At 46.3% G+C, this 23,084-nt stretch overlaps 1 protein-coding gene across 3 annotated transcripts in view; it reads left to right on the top strand.

Moving 5' to 3' along the window:
• Nucleotides 1-23,084, top strand: part of AFF1 (ALF transcription elongation factor 1) — a 49,759-nt gene that overhangs the window by 10,798 nt on the left and 15,877 nt on the right. For all 3 annotated transcript variants that reach the window (XM_065736634.1, XM_065736633.1, XM_065736635.1), the window contains exons 2-7: nt 8,645-8,765; nt 9,193-10,098; nt 18,247-18,291; nt 18,721-18,807; nt 19,313-19,349; nt 19,741-19,792. In XM_065736634.1, the coding sequence (XP_065592706.1) occupies nt 8,645-8,765; nt 9,193-10,098; nt 18,247-18,291; nt 18,721-18,807; nt 19,313-19,349; nt 19,741-19,792 (1,248 nt within the window). The remainder of the gene's footprint in view (nt 1-8,644; nt 8,766-9,192; nt 10,099-18,246; nt 18,292-18,720; nt 18,808-19,312; nt 19,350-19,740; nt 19,793-23,084) is intronic.

Below are 23,084 nucleotides of genomic sequence, written 5' to 3'. Positions count from 1 at the left end.
CCCTTTACAGTTTCCCTGTGCTACACAAGAGCAAGCATGCATGGCTCCTCCTGCAGCAAACGTAGGTAGGGCTGAGCAGGTCTCTGGTTCCCATCTGGCTTCCAGTGCCAAGGGAGACACATCATTCCCAACCAGTGGTTTGCGTGATAGGAGGGAAATGGTCTTTTTTTAACCGATTAACTTCAAAGTTGTTCAACAGCTCTGTTCAGAATCGAAGGGAAAGGAGTATTTGTAGCCTTTTTTTTTTCTTGCAGTTGCTAATAGTGCTACTTGGCATGCTTCAGTACCTGCCTAATGCAGCCTGTCGTGGGTTATTGCTGTATGTGGCTTGAATGCCGTCCAAGCCTTGGCAGTGACAATGAACTGCTTTGTTAGTCAGACAGCAGAGCGTGGTTCCAAGTGCAGTGTGAAACTCCAGCGTGGAGAAGTGCCCAGATAGACAGTGTGCGTGCCTCGGTGCAATCAAACACAGGCTGCAAACCATGGGAAAGCGAGCAGATGTTTCTGTGTGGAGATGGAAAACTTTGGGCATAGTTGGAGAATCATTATAACCTGGCAGAGGCTGCAGGAAAGAGTTTTTTAAATGGGCTTTTGAGCATATAAGCGGACTACTTCTGCAAACACTGCTAATCTCCTTCTGTTCCTACTTAGCCCTTGCAGTGCAGATAAGACTTGTTCAACCTGTTGTGTGGTACCTGCTGTTATGTAAGTGGAAAGCTCAGGAGCAGGGAAATCTTTTCGTTTGCTGCACAATTTGTCTGCCTCTGGTTGCAGTGAAAGCCTTCAGTAATCTGTCTTTTTTCTAATTCTCAGGTTAGTCAGAGCGCTGTGCTGCTTCTGTTCACACTGATGTCATCAATTGCATGGGATGCATTTGATGCACACACAACTCATTTCACAAGGCATTGACAGGTTGGAGGGGTGCAAAGAGGCAGGAGGCAGAATTACATGTAGCTGCATTTGTAAGATGCTTTGCAGCGCTTGGAGTTGTAGGTTTCAGAGCAAATCAAAGCACTGAGAGCATGCAGCTTTACGTCTGCGCTCACAAAAGGACCGAATGCTACGGCTGATGTAGCAAAGCCATGCTCACTGAGCTGGATGTGCAGGAGTCTTAGATGTATGGTGAGGAGTACCGTTCAGAGGAGATGTGAAACACAGCCATGCAAAGCAGCTGCTCAGTAAATGCTGCAGAGTCCTATATATCTTGTTGGAGTTCTTCTTTGGTGCTGTGGAGAACAACAATGGGATGGGGTTTATTTTTATAGCATTTAAGGAGCCAGTTCTGTAAAATTGCTGAACAAAAAAAGCACATCTGCTTGAATAGTCTTAATGTAGTCTTAATGCTGAAAATTTATTGTATTTGACTTCTTGCACCTGCAGAAAGCATTTCCATACGCTGGAAGAACTGATGTAGAACTAAACAGTGTCAGATGTAAATCCTTGTCTTGCCTTGAAAGTGATTTCAGGTGGATAATGAAACATTTTCTGATATATAATAGTTCGTATCTTCTAGATTTTTTTTTACCTGTAACCTACTTTTTTTCTTCAGATCTTTTGACTATTCGTTATTTCTGTGGGGCCCTGGGGAAGCAGTGCATTCCCCAAACCACTGGGCTCTCCTTCACTGATAACTTTGGTGAGAGGTCAGGCATAAAATGTTTGTCCTGTTGGCCTGAAGAGGCATTAGTTCTAAGCAATTATGACTTCATTTCTTGCAATTGAGTAAAATGGAAATGTGTGTGAACCAAAATCTTGTCATTGTGTGAGCAAATGAATGAAGTAGGTCTAGGAATCACAGAATCACAGAGTTGTAGGGGTTGGAAGGGACCTCTAGAGATCATCTAGTCCAACCCCCCTACCAAAGCAGGCTCCCTAGACAAGCAGGCTTAAAAGGGATAAAATGGTTTTCTTGATCCCCACTGTTCAGCTCTTTCTTAACCAGTGCTACTTTGCTGCAGCCTTTCCCACATAATCTCACATCTTCAAGATTTACTTGTGAAAGACACTCTTCTGGAGCCTGTTGTAAGGAAACAGAAATCTGATTTCACTGTTCCCCTTTTGGTCGTTTGCTGCTGCAAATACCCGGTTCTCTTGCTGCCTATAAGCATGTTACCAATGAATTCATTGTCCTGAGCCACAACAAAAGCTACTTGGAGCAATATTTCAATGCAAATTTGGCATGGAGATAATAGCACAGAGGATTTATGTTAGCTGCCCTAACAGATTCAGGCTGTGGGTAGCTCGCCGAAGTGGTGGCATAGTTGGAAGGCAGGTGACTTGTTGAGAAGGCCGTGTGCTGCGACCACAGCCCTTCAGGGTGCCTGCGGTACCTCTATGGTTAGTTAAGCACACGCTTTGTCTAGTGAGATTTGAGATTTGATCCTGGGTCACTTCCTTTTAAACTTACTTTGCATCGAGGCAGTGTGGTAATATTTAGACAAGGAGGAGCCGGGTCAGCCCCCATCAGCCCTGGAGAATGGCTGCGGATGGCATCAAAGCGTGTTTTCCAGCTGTGTTCCTCCTTACCTAGGGAAATCAGAATGGTTGTTAGAGATCATTTCTCCCTTTTGCATTGATTTTTTTTTTTTTTAAGTCAGGATTCTTGACATCTGACATTCTGAAGTCGGATGGAGGGCTCAGAGGCAGTGAGGTGATGTGGGGCTGCAGGAAGGAAGATCCTTGTGCTGGGGTGACTAGAGGCACGGGCTCCTCTTGCCTGCTTGCATTTTCCTCTCCTTCCCTCACCTACCCAGGAAGACAGAAGTGCCTGCGGGGCTGGAAAGTGGTCAGACCACATGCTTGGCTTGGGGAAGTCCTGAGCCTGATGAGTTAGGCTGCTGTACACAGAACGCTGTCTCTAAGAGACAAAGTGGGCAGGATTTTTCATCGCTGCTACCCGGTGATTTACATTTTTCACATTTCCTCCTTTGCCCGCGCATCCAGATCAAACACAGCCTTAAATCTCTCATAGTTCCGACGCCTGGCTGCTCTCCTTGTAATTACTCTTCACACATGCACACCTTCCTAGAAGCCGTCCTGGTCTATTTGCATTTAGATGGAGAATGACAACTTTCGTGTTCCCTGCATAACTTCTAGTTAACGCCTTCCCTGGCGGTGTTCTGTTAACCTCAGGGTACCGGGCTTTGTAGGAGGCAGCAGCTTGGTTAAGTGCTTTTACTGAAAAGTATCCACACTCGTGGATGCGTGTACGGGCTGTGAGGCCTCCATCTTTTGCTCAGCAGCCCGGTGCTGCCAGCGTTGATGGGGTGGATGCAGAAAATAATTGGCTAACTGTGCCATCTGTTGCGCCGCTGCCACTTGTTTTCCTCTTATCATTTGTTTCTGCTCAAACTGTGTATGTGCTGTGAAACAGTGTCTGATGGCGTGAAAAGGAGCTTAACAATATCCAGCCAGTCACAACGTGACGGCATTAGCATAAAGGAGGGGAAGGAAAGGTTGGGATGAGGCACGTTGCACACTGTTCAGTGTGAATTTAATGCCTGTCTTTGATCTGAGTGTCTCCGCCTCGTGGGGCGAGCTGCCTGGGCCATGCGTGGTAGCGTTCTGTGCCGTGCCTTTACCCGCATTTCTTTCCAAGTTAAACAAGAACGTGTCCCTTGCTCTTGGGAAGTGAGAGAGAAGTGAGAGAGGCTGTCTCAATGACTAAATGACTTGAATAAATTCAAGCTTTCCCGCAGTTGTACTAAAAGGAAACGTTCCCTCTTAATGTTTTGGAGGAAGAGGTTCTGCGTGTTCAGAGGGCAGCATGCGTGTTTGTGTTTGCTTTTAGCCTTTCCCTACCCCCTTCCCTGCTGGAGTCATTCCTTTCAGGGCCAGTAGCAGATCCAATTACAATTAAAGCAAATACACATTTTTATTTTCGTTCTCTTTTCGTGCAGAGAGCACCCAGGACAGGAAGAGAGGCAGCTCTCTGTACACAGCAGGCTATTTTCTGAAAGTGCTGTCATGGGCCATATAGTCACACGTCAGCATTTGAACCTGCGTTCAAGACAGTGATGGCTCTGAGAACAGCTTGGGAGCACGCTGGCATCTTCGTGGCTTGTGTTACAGACCACGGTTCTGCTGTCAGACAGAGACCTCTGCGTCTAGCAGGAGGGGCAGCACACAGCTGCAGGGCATTTGGCCTGCTCAGAGCAAAGCATGATTTGGGGGTTAGGTGGTTGTTTATTGTTTGTCTTTTGTGGTGAGGAGGGGAGATCTGTATGTATGCTTGCTTGTTGTGAAGCTCAGAACTCCAAAGGCGAATTGATCCACCAGCTGTTGGAAAACAAGGATGGGGGCTGGAGGAGGTTCCTTGACAGGCACACAGAGCTATGGAGCTGATGGATGGATGTCAGCTGGGAGTCACTGCCGTGACATGGAGCAGCCAGGGGAAACGGAGCAGGACTGACACTTTGCTCAGAGCCCTGACTTGCAAGCCCCGTGCTTACTAGCCCTGCAGTAGTGGCACATCCCTGTTTTCAGAGCCACAGGAGCAGGCATTGTGGTGAATCACCTCATCCTTCCCTCCTGTGTTCCTCCTCCTCTGCTCTTCACACAGTTTGTAAAAGGAATTTATTGCTGGGAAGCGAGCTGGGGGTCAAGGAGGGTTCAGGGGAAGAAAAGGTCTTAAGAGCACTTGCTGCTGCTGCAGGAGGCAGCACACACAATGTGCTGCACTCTGTGTCGGGATGCAGATAGGGACGAGTTGTGTTTTGGTAAATATTACGGCTGCAAAAGATGCAGTTTACAAGCGTGTTGGTTTTTCCTTTTGTTTGAATGTAATCAGGAGCTCGGAGGAAAACAGCTTGATTGTTCTGAATCTGGATGCTTGCCAACCCAGAAATAGAAGGGTATCCGTAATCCACAGGGGTCACAGCACAGTGCTTGGGTAGAAAACATTTTGCAAGGTCATGCTATGTGCCTTGGGTTGTTGGATTTTTTTTCGTAATTGCTGCTGTTAAACTGCTTGTGTGCTTCTGCTTCTGCTCTAAGCTGAGAACTTGTGAGATACTTATGACAGGGCATGATGAATAGGACGAACTGTGCCATCTTCCTGGGAGGACAAACAGAAAAAGCCCTCGGGGTTCTACCTGGTATTTTCAGTATCTCACACTGATGTTCCTCTGCACCCTTTCCCATCAGTTTCTGCTCCCATATGTATGTGTACACACACTCTATTTTATCTTAATAGGTGTACTGTTATTGCTGGGGGAGCTTGTGGTGAAGAGGATGAAACACACCTGTGGTACAAGTAGTGATGTGCTGCTCATGCTTTCATTTGCATTTAACATTCAGGATCTCAAACTCTGAGTTTTTCAGGTTTGTCGCTTTTGTTTTTCTATTTTTTATTTTTATTTTTTTGGCAAAGCACTGGAGCTGAGCCCTGTGAGCTGATGTGCAGCATCCAAGTGGAGGATGCTTTGCTTGCAAGTACCCAAGGTCAGTTCTGTTTTGCATAGCTGAAGAATGCTCGCCTGTTGCCTCACGTGGTCCCTTGAAGCCGATAAGAATATTTTTGCCTTTTTCAGTGGGTTTGGCTCACCCTTCTGCTCTGCAATTTGGAACAGAATTTGGTCAGAATTTCCACTTGTTTGCTCTGCAGCACAGCCCAGCTGTGAAACAATTCAGAATCTCAGCGATCTGCCAGCCAGGGAAATACAGATGCACTGGTGCCAGTGTTCAGGGATTATCACTCTTTTCTCTCTTGATTTGCTGTTGGTAATGGTGTGATCTTTCATTCTTTCATCTCAGGTTTTCAAGTACTGCTGTAGGTATCTCACCGAACAATAGAGCAGATGGTAAAGAGATGTTTTATGCTCAAGTAGTGACCTTAGAGGCTTTTAAAGGTAACTGAGATTGTTATGGTTGGGAGTGGGCCTGCTGGGAGGAGAGGAATTACTCTTTTAGTCATGAAAGCACTCCCCAAGTGGCATTCGTTTGACTTTGTGGCTCTTCAGTCTTCCTGCCCGGCCAAAAGAGGTGGGCAATCTCTCACCTGGGGAGGTAAAACAAGATTTAGCACCTGCTGCTGCTTTTGTCCTTTTGTATTGTTTAGATGCATATTTTAAACAGCTCTCTCTCAGCGCAGAGCTCTGCCAGCTCAGCTCAGGCACTCTGCAGGAGGCCTGAATCTGAGGTGCAGCATCAGCAAAATGTGCTTGGGGAAAGCTAGCGCAGTCTCTGTGTGTCCTCTTCCCCAGCCAACACTGTCAGCAGTTCAGTAAGTACTGGGAGAAAACAAACAAAACCAAGCATGTGTTTGACAGAGTGCTCGATACTTGTGGACCAAGACAGAAATAGCCACAGGGCAGCCTGAGTCAAAGTTCCTACTGGGAGACGTGAAGAGAGGGAAGGAGCTTGTGTCACATTGCAAAAAGCATATACTGCATATGTTTGCTGATTTCTTCTATGTGCTGCCTGCGGAATGATGAAAGCAAATGGCTGAGAGCTGCCAGAGGAAACCTTGGCTAAGGGAACAGCTGGTGTTGAAGGAGGTGGTGAAGAAACCTAGTTTAGAAAGCCTATTGCAGCCTGAGATGGGATTATGTCCAAAAGGTGCCTCCGCTGCTTTCCCTGGGAAGTGTGCGTGTGATGAAACAAAACCCTGTGGCACGTGGCCAGAATGAGCAAATGTACATTGTGTGCAAACTCTTCCAGGTCTGATTGTGGCAGCAAATCTCTGCTTGGATCACCAAGAGGAGGAGTTCATTGTAACTGTATTTCTTGTCGCTGGTGTGGCTGGGATGGGCAGGGACTTGGGGAACCACAGTAAGCCAGCTCTGCTTGCATTTTCCTGTCGCATCTTTGTTGTAGAGCTGAACGCTGTTGGTAGGGCTCCATCGCATGGTGCTGGCTTCCACTGACAAAAGTTAGGGCAGCCGAGGTGCTGCTGAGTCCAAAGAGAGCTCTTCTTCCAGGAGAGCCATGCAACCTACAGGGGAAGCCCGTGAATGTGGGGCAAGGTGTCCGACCTCCCCATTACGTTGCCTTCTGCAGCCATGAGGGAAGTGAGCTGGGGGCTAGGGGGGAAAGAGGAACTGCTCTAGGTGAAGTCCCACTCATGTAACAAACGTGCTCTGCAGTTGGTGTCCGTGTCCCAAAATGTGGCTGTAATCTCACGATGTGTATGGGGTGGGTTTGAGGTCCACTTTGTGCTAACAGACAATGTCTTAGCTGTGAGGTCATCTTCTGGGGCTTCTCCATGTTTGCTCTAAAGGGAATTTCTGTAAGTTTATATAAAGAATATTTACACAATCCTTTTCTACTTCCTGGAATGCTTGGAAGGTGATGCTTCATTCAGTAAAAATGTTCCAGATAACGCAGACAGAAACATTTAGAAAATGTTGTCAACATGAAATGCATTCTTTTAAGAGATCACTTGCACTCAATTTCAAATAATGGATGTAGCCACAGTTCCATCTAACTCCCCTTATCACTCTTGCTAATATGTTGTCTTCTGCAGCTGACGTGCTTCATGTGTGCCAGCACGCACAAGGCAACTGTGCAACAAACTAATGATAGGTGTGACATATTTTACTTGCAAGATGCCATCAGATGCACAGAGGGAATGTTTCTCTTGCATATTGTTTTTAGCAGATGGGTTGTATGTTTACCAAACCAGTGATGTGTGATTCCTTTTTGTTTTTTAACTTGCATTGTTTTCAGAAGTGAGGTACATAGTGCTTACTGGAAGCTTCAGGTTTTGTTGCATTTGGAAATAATCCAGCACTAGCAAAGTTGGAAACTATTTTAAATGTGCATAGTTTAAGCCCTGAATAAGTTTATCTGTCTCAGTAGCATAAGTAGCTCCTCGCTGCAGTGCCATTTATGGGAACTTGCCACTTGGCAGCATTATTTCCAGAGCAATCTTGGAGTCTGGAAAACTACACTGCAGCAGTCAGACCTGTTCTCTAGGGACAACTGAATGTTGAGTAATTGACAGTGTGTGATGGCTGAGGAGCCATCATCGTGGGTAAGATGTGATGATTCCTTGCCAGACTTCAGACACTTCAGAAGTCAAACTAAGTATAACTCGGGAGCTGCCTGCATGCAGGAGGCAGCACGGCGGTGAAGGATAAGAGAAATGCCTGTGTCTGCATACTTTGCCAACACGCTTTTTCTTCCCAGGTGTCCATAAGTGTTTGAGCAGTGGATATCCTAATTTTGCAGTGGTGCCTCACAGCAGATCTTCAGCTTACAATGTCTGGTTTTCTATGCAATCTTCCTGCTGTGTGTGTGAGACAGCTTTACTGCTGTTTTGATGTAAGGCTGGTGAAATGAAGGGGGTGCCTTTGTGGTTCAGGATGAATGGAGTGCTCCTGCAATGGGGTCTTCCAAATTCCTGAGATCTTCTCTTTAAACATGGCTATATGATGATGGCTTTAGATGCAACTACATGGTTCCTCAAGCAAGCAGTGAGTACCCAAGTGCAAGTTTTTAAACCAGCTTTTAAAGTCAGCGAAGTTCCAACTCTGAAACTGATTTTTCTCCCAAGTGAAAAATGGAAGTAACCAACCTTTGCATTTCAGGATGCTGTGCTGGATGTAGTTGTCTGAAAACAAAGGGTTCTGCACAAAGCAGATACCTGCTGATAATGCTGCTGTGAAATGTTAAGCACTCTTTCCTTCTGTCTTTCCTAAAGCTTGTACAATGAGGACAGAAACTTGCTGCGAATTCAGGAGAGACAGAGGCGGAATCAGGAGGCTCTGCAGGAGAAAGACAAGTTCTCTGAGAACACCCCACTCTTTCCTGAGCCGTACAAGGTAGTGATGGGGGGCTGCATGATGGTCCCATCTGCTTAACTGGGGATGGTAGTGTGTGCACTTAAAATTCCACAGATAACGTGCAGTGTGGACGTTGGGTTGGGCAGGTTCTTTTGGGGGCCTCCTGAAGTCTGGGAGTTGGTGGGAGAGCTCTCACAAGTGGCTTGGCTGCACATCTGTTTGCCACTGTAGTTGAAAACAGTTATGCCTTCAGCATCCGCTCTAGGGAGTAATACTGATAAGAGCAGCCTGATTTGCTTTGCAGAGACTGCCTGCAGAAACAAGATGACCTTGATAGCTTAACTCATGGTGATTAAAGTAAGATCTCAGAGGGTCTCTCTTCTTAAGCTGGATCTGTGAGATTGGGTTTTGTTTTGGGTTTTTTTTCTGTGCTTTTCAGATTTCCCGCTCTGTTCTTCTGTTTCAGACTAATAAAGAGGATGAGTTGTCAAGCCGTATTCAGAACATGTTGGGCAATTACGAAGACTTGCAGGATCTTATTAATGACAGATGCTATCAGAGTCTCCTAGGGATACTGGAGGGCATCGTTCCTCAGGTCCCACAGAGAAAGCCCGATCACTCATCCTTCCCTGAAAAGACCAGCTGTACGTTACTGTCTTCATTCCACCATGCAACCCGCTATCCACACACGGGACCTCCGGTCATCGCTCCTCCCCATCCAGGCCACTACGCTTCCCACCAAAAGGCACAACCAGGAACAGGACCAGCTCCAGGCTGGCACGCCAAGAGTCACAGCTCGTCCAGCAACTGGAGCCAAGGTCAGGAACACAAGCGTGGCAGGCCAGACAGCCGTGCTGGTTCTTACCACAACAGAACTGACAGGCATCCTGCTGGTGGAGGTCATGCTCCTGAACCTCAGGCCACCCTTTTGGAGCTTTCCCCGTTGCTGCCATCTTTGTCTTCTCCAGTGGCACCCCTGTCACCTCTACATTCCATCCAGCACACTAATTCCAGGTCACAGAGCAGCAGCAAAGGTCGGGGGCCGACCTACGCTCAATCACCTCAGGACCGAGCGGCGGATTCTCGAGAGAGTAAAAGTCAGGACAACTCAGCCGTTACCGTGGCTGGCACCACTCAGCCTTCCTCTCAAACCTTTCCCCCACCTTTGCCATCAAAAACCAGTGCAATGCAGCAGAAACCAACTGCCTATGTCAGACCAATGGATGGCCAAGAGCAGGCTCCAGTGGAGTCACCGGATCTCAAGCCTCTTCTGGAGGAGTACCATGGCGAACCGTATGAAAGCATTTCAGATTTGAAGGCGAACACCAAGGCCAAATTATCCAAATTGAAAATCTCTTCTGAGCCCACTGAGGTGAGTGTGATTGTCAGAGGGCTTTGTAGCTGTTCAGCTGCAGGAAAAGCAGGGCATTGAAGAACAGAGGCTGCCAGAGCACTGATGGCTGTGCACGTTATCATGCCTAGAAGGTGTATTTTGAAGTAGAATTCTGCTTGGTTTTCTCCTGGATGGGACAAGGAGGAGAGATACCTCTTTTCCTTGCATGACAGGTTTTATAAAACAGCATTGTTAAGCATGTTTGGGGAGCTTAACTATGCTTATCTATGTCCTACAGCACGTGGATCTCCCAGTGCTGGTTTCTGAGATGTTTGGGCGAGGAGACCTGTGGAGACACTTTTAGAATTGCATTTTGCCTTTCCAGTAAAAAGGGATAGGGTGGATGCAGTCTTCTTTTCCTGGTAAAGGATGTTGGAAGATCAGCTGCAAATAGCTGTAGGCAATTCTTGTGGAAAAACAGGAAGCTGGTAATGTAACATTGTGAAGAAGTTGTGAAAATAGTTTCATGCTGAGAGACAGTATTTGCTTCAGTGTTGATTTGGCGCAGTGTATCATAACTCAGAGAGGGAAGAGCAGTGCGGTCTGAAGTTCATTATTTGCTTGACCAGATGTTTTACTCCTAGGGGGGTAGTAAAGCAGTGTTGGAGTCTTATCTTTGGCATTACCCATTCGTCATTACCAAAAAGTTTAAAAGCAGAAATGTGCTTTATAACTGTACTCTTAAAGGTTGTTTGTGTGTGTGTGTGTGCGTGTGTGTGTTTATTCTTGTCTTTTGAGGAAAAAAATGCTTATTTGTCAGAAGTGAGACTCCCTTATTCTCTCTCAGCTCTCTTGGCTCTGTTTTTACATCCATCTTGTCTTTTTTCATATCTGCCTGATCTTTGTGTTATCTTCTGAGCTGAGATAGGGCAGTGGTGGTGGTGATGCTGTGCTGAACGGCACTTCTTTCCACTCACTTTCTATTAAGAACATACCTCTGAAGCTCAGTGCGTGTCAGAAATCCTACACCCTACTGGGGCGGGAGTGCTATTGGTCTGCGGCCTAAGAAGAACACCATAGAAAGCGAACTGAAACTAATGCAGGAAATGATTCTGTGCTAAACAAAACCTTAATTCTAATGTCATTTACGTGGTTGAGTACCTGCATAATATCTGTGCTGGCTGTGTGGTGTGAGATGGGTGGCGGGGGTGAGAGAGTGGGCTGTTTTCTTTTAGGAAACAGCTTCTTCCACGTGATCTCCCTTGACATCGTTTAGGAAAGCCATGTCTTCTAGATTGTGTTTTGTGGTTAATTGAATTTCAAAGGCATCTATCACCTGCAGCTGTGGATTCATTGTGGGCAGCTCCTGCTCCTGGCAGTACTGTGGAGTTCAGCCTTCCTGTCTGAGCAGAGGAGCAGATCCACTGCAGAGCAGGTGAATCCACAGCAGATAACAGCAATGACTTACTTTGCATTCACATCCAGAAACTCAACAGTATTTCCCCTCTTCCAAACTTCACATTCAGACTTTATACCCTTCCTGTTAGTTCCGTTTACAATGACAGTGATGTCTTAAAGGAAATAGGCTTGATGGCAGGGCCAGGAGTCAGCGAGGCTGCTTTGAGAGACAGTGTTGATGAATCCTCATTATTAAGGGCATAGACTGTAAACAATTGTGCATCACTTGGTGCTCGGGGAAGACGGGGCTTTATTTCGTGACAGTTTTATTAATGTTAGTAGGTAGCTCCTTTTGTCCCTTATAATGAGACATCATGGGATGATTCACCTACGAAGTGGGAAGTAAATTGAGAAGCAACTCATTAACAAATGAGATTGGTTTATCAATGAGATTGATTTATCTCCCCCTTTTTTTTTTTTTTTGTTATTTCTTTTTGTTTGCATTTCTTTGTTGTTTTGTACCACAAAGCTTAAGTGTTTCCCCACTACCCACTTTCATGGTCAGAGGTGTTGGATGGGATTTGAGAAGGGCTTCCTTTCTTCACAAACAATGCATAAATTTGGCTTTTAGTTGATGCATGACTACAAAACAGCAGGTCAAACATGAATGACTGTCGGTACTCCTGGATTCTCACCTTGAGGCCTTGGGAGCAAGGAGTGCTCCTGTTAGGCAGTAAAATGCATACCCTGCAGTTGTGGTTATGATTAAAATCTCCAAACCTCCATCTGTACAGTGTGCACTAAGTCACACAGTTTTCGGAAGGTGGGTGAATACATTCAGATACAGTGCTGGTTTCAAAATGAAATGAAGCCCATCCTCAAAGTGCAGTGTTACTAGTATGCTCTGGGGCACAAAGCAATACTCTGGGAAAGTAGTGAGGTTGATAAGCTGCTCATTAAAGCTCCAGCTGTCCCATAGAAAGCGGAGAAGTGTATATATGACACAAAAATAATGTGAAGACAACTTCACTTTCCACATCTCTCCTGGGTGCTTGGCCAGGATCCCTTAACCACAGGGCAGCAGCATTGTGTGGATTGGGACACGTGCTCAGTCTCTCCCAGTTAAAGCACATTGTCAAATAGGAAGTGTTAGTACTTGCTGAGAACCTGGAGTGTCTTGAGCAACGTGGCTCCTTCAGTTTCCCTGTTGGGAAACCCTTACGTTGGCACGACTCAAAAAGGGATTAGAACTCTAATATTATGGGCTGTGTGCCCATATCCTGCCTCTGAAGGATTATTTTTGGCTCCTACAGACGAGCCCCATCTTCTGCTTGAAAGGATTAACAGTTGCTGTCATTGCTTGCACCTTGGCAGACAAATATCAGCTGCTTGATTGCAACTTCAGGAAGCAACGATTCAGTGAAGGGAGCAGATGGCATTAGAACTATCTATTAAAAAACAAGTGAGGGAATGGAAATAGCCATGGCTAACTGTGGCCATGCGCTGCAGCCGCGTTAGCTGCCACGTTTCGCCAGGCAGCTTGTTAGGGCAGAAGGCCTGCAAGGGGAAATGATCTGCTGGGGCATAGGGACTGCAGTGGTGGCTGCATATCAGCATCTCAGCGAGGGAATTGCTGTGGGGAAAAGCGAGAAGTGAAAGTACAGCTTGGATTCCTTGTGTGCAGGCGTGCAGCTTATAGCGAAAGGTGCTCTGTGCTGCTTGTGAGGGCATCACTGCTCGATGTTCTAAGCAGTAATGTGGAAAAGGGTGATCTGGGAAGGCTGAGAGCCTGTGTCAGCCAGGTCCTCCAGCTAGGTGGCTTCACAGCCAACCAGAGGTGACTTCAATTTCTGATTTATTGAAGAATTGCATCAGTAGCCATGCCGCTGCAAGCGTCCCTTATGAACCAGAGGGAATTTGCTCTCAGGCATGACACAAACAATTTGCCAAGCTTGGTTAGAAGGAATTGAAGTTTGGTGTCACTACTGCCTTGTGCTGGGCACCATGAACCCCGCGGTCCTTGAGGGTGTGCTCCACATCTTTGGAAGAGGGGGCCATGGGACTCCACTTGCTGCTGTGATCCCACGCTTCCTTCACAGCCCTGTGTGGCTCTCTGAGATGAAAACAGGTACTGCTTTTTCTGATCTCACATGAGTTGTGTTTGTTTCTTCTCCTGGCGTGGTCAAGCATCCGCAGCAGTACTGCTGATCCATCAGAGGCACTGATCCTAGCCAGCACGCCCCAGGCAAAGGCAAGCACTTTGAGTCTGATGTTGGGTGCAGGGACATGGGCAGCTTCTGTGCTTCAGGTGTGGTAAGAGGTGGAATCCCTTGTTTTCTCTCACCTGATGCAGGCACAGTATCTTAGGAGGAATCAAACCCAATCCCAGTGGACAGGGGCAAATTACACGGCAGTGTTATTTTGTTTCTTTTGTGTTGTTGTTTTTTTTTTTCCAACCAAGCCAAAGCCTGCAGATAGAATAACGTAAACAGAAAAAGCGACTGGTTGCACTTGATTTAGTAGGTGAGTCCCACTGGAGGCAAAAGACATTTTTCCCTTGTGTGCCTCCACTTTGGAAGAAGTGATGTGTTTGACCCAGGCTGGAAACGAACCGGCAGTGCCACGCCAAGGCAGCTGCGGCAGCTCATGCAGAACGCCTTCTGCCAACCTCATGTGGATTTCCAAACTCTCCCCACCATTTCTTGCACTGGTACAGAGTACCAGAGGGACAGAAGTTGCCAGTTTGAGTCGTTCAGGGGGAAGGCAAATATTGCTAAGCAACCGTGCACTTGAGAGAGCATTTTTCGGAGAGGAGTCAAGGGAGCTGTACCTGGGAGCATCACCATGCTCGCGGCTCAGTGCGAGGGAAGAGATTAAAAGTTCTTTCCTGGCAGGGCCACCGCCAGCACAAAAGAAGCTGTAACCTCCTGACACTGCTCAGGGCTGATGGGGGGATGTGTGAAAGCAGGAAATCTCTCTTGCCATGTAGGAAGGCAGTGAGCAATGCTGACAGAGGTAAGTGCTGAGCTGGCAGCTACGGCAACCTCATTTCTAGCTGGGGACTGGGGCTAGGACCGCGGGCATCCCACCTACACCCTGAAGGGCTGGCGGCTCGGAGAGCTCACCATGAGGTGAGGGAGATAGGCCACGTAGTATTCTATGTGGGATCAAGAGACCAGGGGCAGGCAGGGGTCAGCCTGCTGTCCCCAGTGCTGTTGGAGAGAGGGAATTGGCCTGCTTCGAGCCCCTGAAGTACTTTGATGGCACTCCTCTGATATCTTATTCAAGAGAAGCATTTTCTTCCAGATTCCTTTTCCTTAGTACTCCTTTAACACTGCTCTGAGCAACTTTCTGGTTTTGCTCTGATTCCTAATGCTGTAGAAGTAGAGGGAGGTGTTTATCACTCTTCACATTTTATTTCTCGTCGTGGACTCCGGTGAACTCAGGTGAAGGGCATTTTGTAGCTCAGGGATGTTCTCCTGTGTCAGCACAGTGATGCATGCTCTAGCAGCCTGCTGGTAGTGCTCTTTCCTCCTGGCACTATAGCAGTTCTCGTGCCCTTGCCCTGTACAGCAGCAAGCAGTGATGACACCAAAGTGTGAGTCAGCTCTCCGGTTTGTGATGAGCATGGTCAGAGCAATTAGTGACTTCAAGGGCAGCTGGTACAGCCCCGTAGCATCATCCTGTTCCCAAAGCATGACTCTACCAGTGCATTAACTTCTGAAATCGCATCCAGAAAGTAATGGTGTTCTTGCTGTGCTGTGCCATGCAGCATGCTGTTCTGTGCTTCAGAGTGTCAGGTCTCCTGTTTCATTCTGAGAGAATTCTAAAGAGGTAGTTGACTGAATTATCCACAGTATCTCCCTCTCTCCCAATCTTTTGCAGCCAGTTTTCATCATCTCTATGACAAACATTTATTACTTCAGCAATGAATTAATACCTAATTGATTATTTCAGCTTTTCAGGCAGTCGTTCTTCCTCTTTCGCTGCTTAAGTTTAGATTGAGTAGCAACAACATAGCAACACTTTTTCCTTATCTTGAGAGTTAAGTTTAGAAACATAGTTTCCACACTGGCAGAATTTTATTGAAAGCTTTTCCTTGTGGCTGTAGGGCAGAAAGCTTCGCCAGGTGCACAGCTGTTGGCATAGGGTGTGTTGGTCGATGTGTGAGTTCAGTCACATCATGATAACAGACCCCAGGATCAGGGCCTTCGGCACCACTTTTACAGCTGGAAGTTAACAGTGAGCCATGTGAGCAGTGGTTTTCTAGCAGAATGTTTAAGGATACACTGGAAGAGTGGCTGGGGTGCTTTGGGCACTGCTGGCTGCAGCCCTGAGCTGTGGCATGTGTCTGATATCCAGCCCAGGGACTCTGCCTTGCATGGATTTGTGTGTGTGTGACTTACAGTAACATGACTACTCTGCTCTCTCACTTCCACAGCATCAAATCTAGAGCTACTCCATTTGTGTTTAGGTCAGCTATAAGCCTTCACAAGCAAAAGGCTGTCCTGCTGTTCTTCTCCTACAGGCTGAGTTCCTTGGTGTGGAAGCACTTGGAAATATTTCTTAGGTTTCCCTTAAGGCTTAAAAATAGCACCTAGGCTTTCTCAGTTAAGAGTGGTCCTAACAGGTGCAGTTCTGTCTTCCAGCCTCCTCACTGAACTGAGATGAAGATCGGAATTGACAGTCAAATAATTTCTCAAGCTGACAGCAGAGGGTTTGTGAAGGAAATGTGCCTACAAAATTACTGTTGTCATGCAAGGGAAACCACACTAGTGCTAAAATAATGTTGACATCAAAAGTCAGCCTGCTCAACGGCTGCAGCTCCTGGGTGACTTGGAAGCTGCTTCCTCCTGTGAGAGCCCCAGGGGATGTGACACTGGCATTGAGTGTTCTCAGATAAACAGGAGTGGTCAGGAATGGGATGGCAAAGAGAGGAGGTCTGGGATGTCTGTGCTGTGTTCTCAAAATGGTGCTCGGTGCCTTCATTTTGAAAGTACTTCACCTGAGTACTGCAGAGCACCCTTTGTACTCACTACCATTGGTAATAAATATCTCAATGGACAGACATTTTTAAAAAGGACCTCGTGGAAATGGTTGGCAAGTATTCCCGACCTGCAGTTGGGAGAGGAGTGGTTGCATCCTGAAGAGCCAGCTTGTTCCTTAGTCTCTGCACAGTCTTTGGTTTGGCTTGCCACGACTTACTTCGTAGCTTATAGGAAATAGTGCAAAGACTTAATCATCTCAACAACTCCTAGGTCAAATTCCTTATCTTTCCTTTCAAAAACTCCAGTAATTTTGTAGGAACTTAAAAAATAACAAAAACCCTCAGTAACAATTCCTCAACTTGAGAAGATTAAGAGGAAAATTGTGTTTTAGCAGCCTTTCTGTGCTCCTTTTACTTGCTGCTTTTCTTTGCTCCGTGCTGGCAGCAGTGGTTCCCATGTGCCGTCCATTCTCCTGTGGTTTGCAGGGGTCTTTTTTCCACTGCTGAGGTTGTGCTGGCACTGCTTTCCCTTTGTGTTCTCCTGCAAAGTCACACAAGCTTCCAGAGAAGGCTCTGCTGATAGCCTGGTGGATGCATTCCTGTTTTTTGATACGTGAGAGCATCCTTGGAGGATAACTCTGGTGCCTGGTGCTCCTCACTGCATTCAGGTGCTGAAAGCCTGTGTGGTTGTCATGCAAAAATAAATGTAAAGGTAAATGTTTGAGTCAAGGTAATCCCAGATACGCATACAGACCGGGTGAAGAACTTCTTGAGAGTAGCCCCTCTGAGAAGGACTTAGGAGTCCTGGTAGATGAGAAACTTAAAGTGAGGCAGCAGTGTGTGCTTGCAGCCTGGAAGGCTGATGGTATCCTGGGCTCCATCAGAAGGGTGGCCAACAGGAACAGGAAGGTGATTGTCCCTCTCTACTCTGCCGTCATGAAGCCTCAGCTGTACTACTGCATCCAGGGCTGGGACCCACAACACTGGAAAGATGTGGAGCTGTTGGAAAGAGAGTAGCCACAAAGATGATTCAAGAGCTGGAGCACCTCTCCTGTGAAGATGAGCTGAAGGAGCTGGGCTTGTTTAGTCTGTAGAAGAGAAAGCTGTGGGGAGACCTCATTATGGCCTTCCAATATTTAAAGGGTGTTTTTAAACATGATGCAAACAACTTTATATGCATGTAGACAGTGATAGGACAAGTGGGAATGGTTTTAAACTAACGGAGGGAAGATTTAGGTTAGATGTCAGTGGGAGGATTTTCATGAGAGGGTGATGAGGTGCTGGCACAGGCTGCGTGGATACTTTGTGTCTGGAGGTGATCAAGGCCAGGTTTGATGGGGTCCTGGGCAGCCTGCTCTACTACCAGATCTGGCGGTTGGCAGCTCTGCACGTGGCAGGGAGCTTGGAGCCTGACGATACTTGGGGTCCCTTCCAATCTGAACTGTCCTATGGTTTGTTTCTGTGATTCTGTGTTCACAGGAGTCCAGGAGCTGGGACTCAAGGACCTGGTGCACAGCGTCTCCACTTAAAGACCACTCCAGATTGCTTTCTCAAGCTTAGGGCTTGTATTTCTTTGTTGGCTGAGTGCACACGTGGTTGCATAGAAATAAGGAGGCAAGTCAGGAAATGTGGAGAATCTTAGTGGCTGACCCCTTTGGTGGCCTCTTACTTCTTACCAGTGGTTTTTTTAATGGGTTTCCATGAAGTTTTTATAATCAGTGGTAAGCAAACATTTGATGAGTGCCCATCTTATGTCAGTTGATAAAAACAAACTCATTCTTCTTCCCTCTTTTTTGTTGTAGCAAACCTTGCCCAGTGATAGCCAGTGCGTTGAAGAAATTTTGAAGGTAGGTGCTCTGAAATACAACATCTCTGTGCTTAACTCTGTTTTTCACACATTGAAACAGTGTGGACAGAAACCCTGCTGTTTATCAGCCAGAAGAAGTGAGTTTTGGGGTACACTGCAGAGAAGCCGAGCCACCAAATCCAGATACAGCTGGAGGTGCAGCACCAGGCTTCCTGCCTGCCTGTAATGTCATGCAGCTGGTTCATCCCAGGACATGTCACCTACTGCAGCTTGATGCAGACTGGGAGATGTCACCTGAAGGACTGCTCCTGGGCAGAGCCAGGGCTGCTGATGGAGAGCTGGCTCCATGAGACTCCATCTCCTGTGTCCACAAGGACTTTGGGTAGAGCCATGCAATTCTCAAGCTTAACAATTCTCCTGCATGTATCAGTGGAAATACTGCATTCTGCTTTTCTCCATCTCTTTCCAGGAAATGACGCACTCATGGCCACCTCTCTTGACAGCTATTCACACGCCAAGTGCCGCAGAGCCCTCCAAATTCCCCTTTCCAGCGAAGGTAAATCAGGCTCTTTTTCCAGACCTTTTGATAGATCGGGGGGTTTCCCAGCTCTGGCATGTGCTTCCATCTGATTTTCATTTGCCTTTCATAGGTAGAGGCTGACAGGAGAGATTCTCTTCTGTAGAAGTCTGATAAGTTAAAGCACAGTGGCTCTAGCTGTGACTGCTGTGCAGCACCATGTCTCTGTTGCCACATAAAAAAAGGTTTAATCTTTATTTTTGACAAAAATATTTGATGCCTGCATTAAACAGAGATATTAGGCAACTCTGCTCAAGTGTTTTATGTTTCTTCATGGAGGTGCCAGGAGCACATTCCTGATGGCAGTAGCACATGGCAGTTTGCCCCTGCTAAACTACGTCAAAGCAGCTGAAACTCATAGGCTGCTCAAAGGCAAACTTTGTCAAGGCAGGCTTTTATAACGTGCTGAAATCACTGATATGTAGCTATTAAGAGAGAGCTGCTTGTTTTATTCTCAACTTTTTGCTTTGTCTTTTCTTTCCAGGAATCGCAGCATGTCACATCTGTAGCACAGAATCACAGTGAGTAGAAATCCAAATAACAAACAGTGATATGTATGAGCTGGCAGATAGCTTTGTGTGCTGTGTTAAACTCTGGGGAGAATATCAGCTCTTCACCTTGATTAAAGAGCACAGTTTCCTGGGCTTGGCTGAACACTAAGGAGTTTAGATAATGCTTGGGAGATTGTGTCCATTACTTAACTGGAAATTAAGGCAGCGGTTCAGCAGAGAACAAACGATGTTCTGTTAGGAATTCTGTTAGGAAATCCCATTTGGTATGGTGAATAATCCCACTGGCAAACGATTACACTTTGGAAGAGAGTGACTTTTTAATCTGACACCCAAAGCCCGTAAGGTAAAATATGGTTCACGTGGGGCAAGCAAAACCAACTGCTTCGTTTTTGATTTACAGAGCAGTATGACGCATCTTCCAAAACGTCGCCTAGTTCTCATCCAACAATATCGTAAGTAACCAGACTCAGTTCCCATGCTCTACTCTGCAGTTACTTGACAGAATCTGTAAAGAATTAGAATTTGGCTTGCTTGATGTTTCTGAAGTTTTATCCATTTGGTTTTTCTCAGAAAACTTCCTCAGAGTGAATTTGCAACAAATACAACTCCAACCACACAACTACTAATGCGCCGAGTGGAGGGGTTTTGCTCTGTTCATTTATGGCTACCTAATGTCATCACATAACCGTGTGTGTTAGTGATACAGATTGCAAGGGAAACAGAGTGAGGCTGATCCATTTTGTATAGCATCGGGAGGTTTGTGAGGGGTCAGTAAAGCGATGGAATGGAATTTGTGAAAACTTGAGGTGAAATTTTAAAGACATCCTATGTCTAATTTTCTTCAGCTGCTCAGGGAAGAGTTCCCTAAGAAGCACTGTGCTTCAGTTGTTTTAATTAAAGCGAAACTAAAAAACAGCAACAACAAAAGTAAAACCTTTCATGCAGCGTTTCTGAAGTGGGGTGGATATGAAATTCCTGTATCTTTTTAATACCACTTACATATTTCTTCTCTTTATGTATTTCTTTTCCCTGTCATTCTATGGTTCGTTCCTATGAGGAGAATGTTTTGTAGAGTTTGAATCTGAATTTGTAGAAGTTTGTGCACAGTCACAGTTTTGCAAAGGCAGGGCAGGTGTGCCAGCTGGTGCATCTCTTGCTTCAATGCAATTATTTAAGGCAGTGGAAAAGATTTGTAATAGCAAAAAGATAACTTGGAGCTGTTTCGGTGGGTTAAAGCGGTTATCTGCTAATTAGGTTAATTACAGGAATTTCTTGACAGCAGTTTGGTGCGGGCTGACTTTCAGTCCCTTGGGATTAAGCTGGCCAGATGGCAGCATTGTTGAGTCCTCAGCCCTGAATAGCAGAAACATCTCGAATACGAGGCTGAGTTGTCTGTGTGCAACCACTGAATGCCCATGACTTTGGTGATAATACAGAGCTTGTTTGGCTTCAGGCTGCGTTCAAGCTGCAGACTGCAAAGCTTAAACCAGATACCTTTTCAACTTTTCTTTATAATGAATAATTAAATCAATAACAACAACTGAAGAACCTGGGATGGGCACGAGAAAATCTCTCCACCTCGAGATTTCGCATTCAAGCTCTTCATGGAGGGTTTCCTGACCTGAGCAGTCAGCCAAGCCAGGCCCATCCTACTGCAAACCACAGCCCTCTGAGCTAGGAAGAAGGGACTCCATCCCACCTCAGGGGATGAAGAGAACCTGCAGTTGCTGATGTCCGTTGTTAGGTGCAATGTCTGACATCTCAGAGCTAGTTCTCATGTACCACACACACACTTAACCTGCTTAAATTGCCTACAAGGGCAATTCAAACCACTGCAGCGCAGCAATTTACATCCAGAATGGAGCAAACTGAGATGTGCCCAAGGACTTACCCCACGTTTTTCTCTTGAACTACTATGGCCCTTCTTTTTTTGTCTTTGTTGCCCTCTGCACGACAGGGCTTTCTTTGCTCTGCAAAAGCCACGTGACCATCTGAAAGCTCAGCTGCCCAGCATCGCTCGCGTTACCCGACGTAGCAGGCTGAACAGAAATGGTGCTTGTGCCTCTTAATTAGACACTGAAATCCCTGTGCATCTGTGTACCCAAATTAAGCATTCAGCTCCCTGAGGGTCCTGGGTTCCCAGATGGCTTTCATTGTTGGATGCAGCCCCTGCTCTCACAGCTGCCTGTGCTGGAATGAGGAGCTGCCAGCCCTGCATGGTGGTGGGCAAGGAGGGAGCAGCCCCTGCTTCAGTGGAGCTGTTTGGCGAAGCCATGCTGGTTTCAGCACCACTTGTCTGGCTAAATTTAAATAGATTTGCAGGGAGATTGATGGTGTGCACATAAGCTGCTGGTCCTGCAAGTGAAAACTTGACATCTTTCAAGTGCTGAACTAATTAAAGCGTTATGATTATTAGAGCAGATATATTTTCTTTAACCAGGCTGTTTGACAATATGTCGAAACCTTGTTTTGGGGAAACTAGCTTTGTCTATCCATGCAGAAGTATGATTCATTTAAAGTTGCAGTGTTCCTCCTTGATCCTGAATTGAACTTCAGTGGTAGCAATGCTCTTGCACTCTCCATTTAACTCAGCAGCAGCTCAGGGAAAAAGGCAGATGTTAAAGACTACTGAGCTGATGGTTCCTTGAGTTATCTCTCACCTCTAGAGCAAGTACATCTGTGGTCTAGAATACTTGAAGCGAAGCAACCCAAAAGCCAGAAAGCCACTTTCAGGATGCAGGGGGTTGTTTTCCACCTTGGTGTTTTTTATTGCTTCCCTACAGAGTTTACTACAAGAGGCTCCAGGTGGTGTCCACAGGGGAGGTGTGTGCAGAAATGAGGTGCTGGAGGCTGGGAGCTGAAGGAGGATAGCCCTGAGGGAAGGCAGGGTCAAAACGCCTGAGCAAAGAAGGCGTGTAGCTCTGTGAGGAGGCAGAGCCCTCACAGCACAAAGAGCCTTTTCTGCATGGGTTAGAAGTAATGAGGCTGTGAGTAGCTGCAGTCCTGGGCACAGGAAACCTCAGGTGTTTCTTTGTGCTGCCCTGCTCTGTGCATCCCAACCTCAGCCTGACTCAGATGGGTGTCACACAGAAACAGAGCCTTCTGAGACAGGTGACTGTACAGTAGCAGCTGCATGGATGTGTTTCAACAACAGAGCTATGAACTGGAAAAATAACCACAGCAGCAACACTTGGCACTGTAATGGCTGTAGTTGGTCTTGTGTTCCAGGGGAGTGGGGGACAGGAGGATGCAATTTCTCCATTACAATTTGAATACCCAGACATTTGACTTTGAGCCCACTCTTGAGTTTTGAAAGTCTTATAACTTGAAAATAAAGTTGATCAGAGTTGTTGTGTCATCAGAATCAGCAGTTGGTGTCCAACACTGCCAGCCCTGGCATCTTTGGAAGGAAACAGTACCAAAGCATATATCCTGCCAAAATAAGAATGCAACCTAAGCTAGCGAGGTTCTATGGAATTCGAAGATGTGAATAAAAAGATAAGAAGGATTAAATAAAGACTTATTTACAAGCAGGAAAGCATCCCCATTTTCTCATCTTCCAAACCAAGCACTTGGAAGTGTAATACTTAAAAGGGAGACAGCCCTTCACTTGAATCTCATCAAGGAAAAAAAAAAAAGAAGAAAAAGAATGTAACTTGGCAGCATTGCTAGTAAGAGACAGAATTGGATTGGTGAAGATCTTCAGTTTAATGGTGCAAGCAAATGAGATGGCAGTGATGCGGG

The sequence above is a fragment of the Cyrtonyx montezumae genome, unplaced genomic scaffold (assembly GCF_038088225.1).
Source record: "Cyrtonyx montezumae isolate F1298 unplaced genomic scaffold, pur_monq_1.0 scaffold_2, whole genome shotgun sequence".
In the NCBI taxonomy this organism is placed as follows: Eukaryota; Metazoa; Chordata; class Aves; order Galliformes; family Odontophoridae; genus Cyrtonyx; species Cyrtonyx montezumae.
The sequence above is the reverse complement of the archived record's forward strand: the minus strand, read 5'-3'. Positions and strand labels throughout refer to the sequence as shown.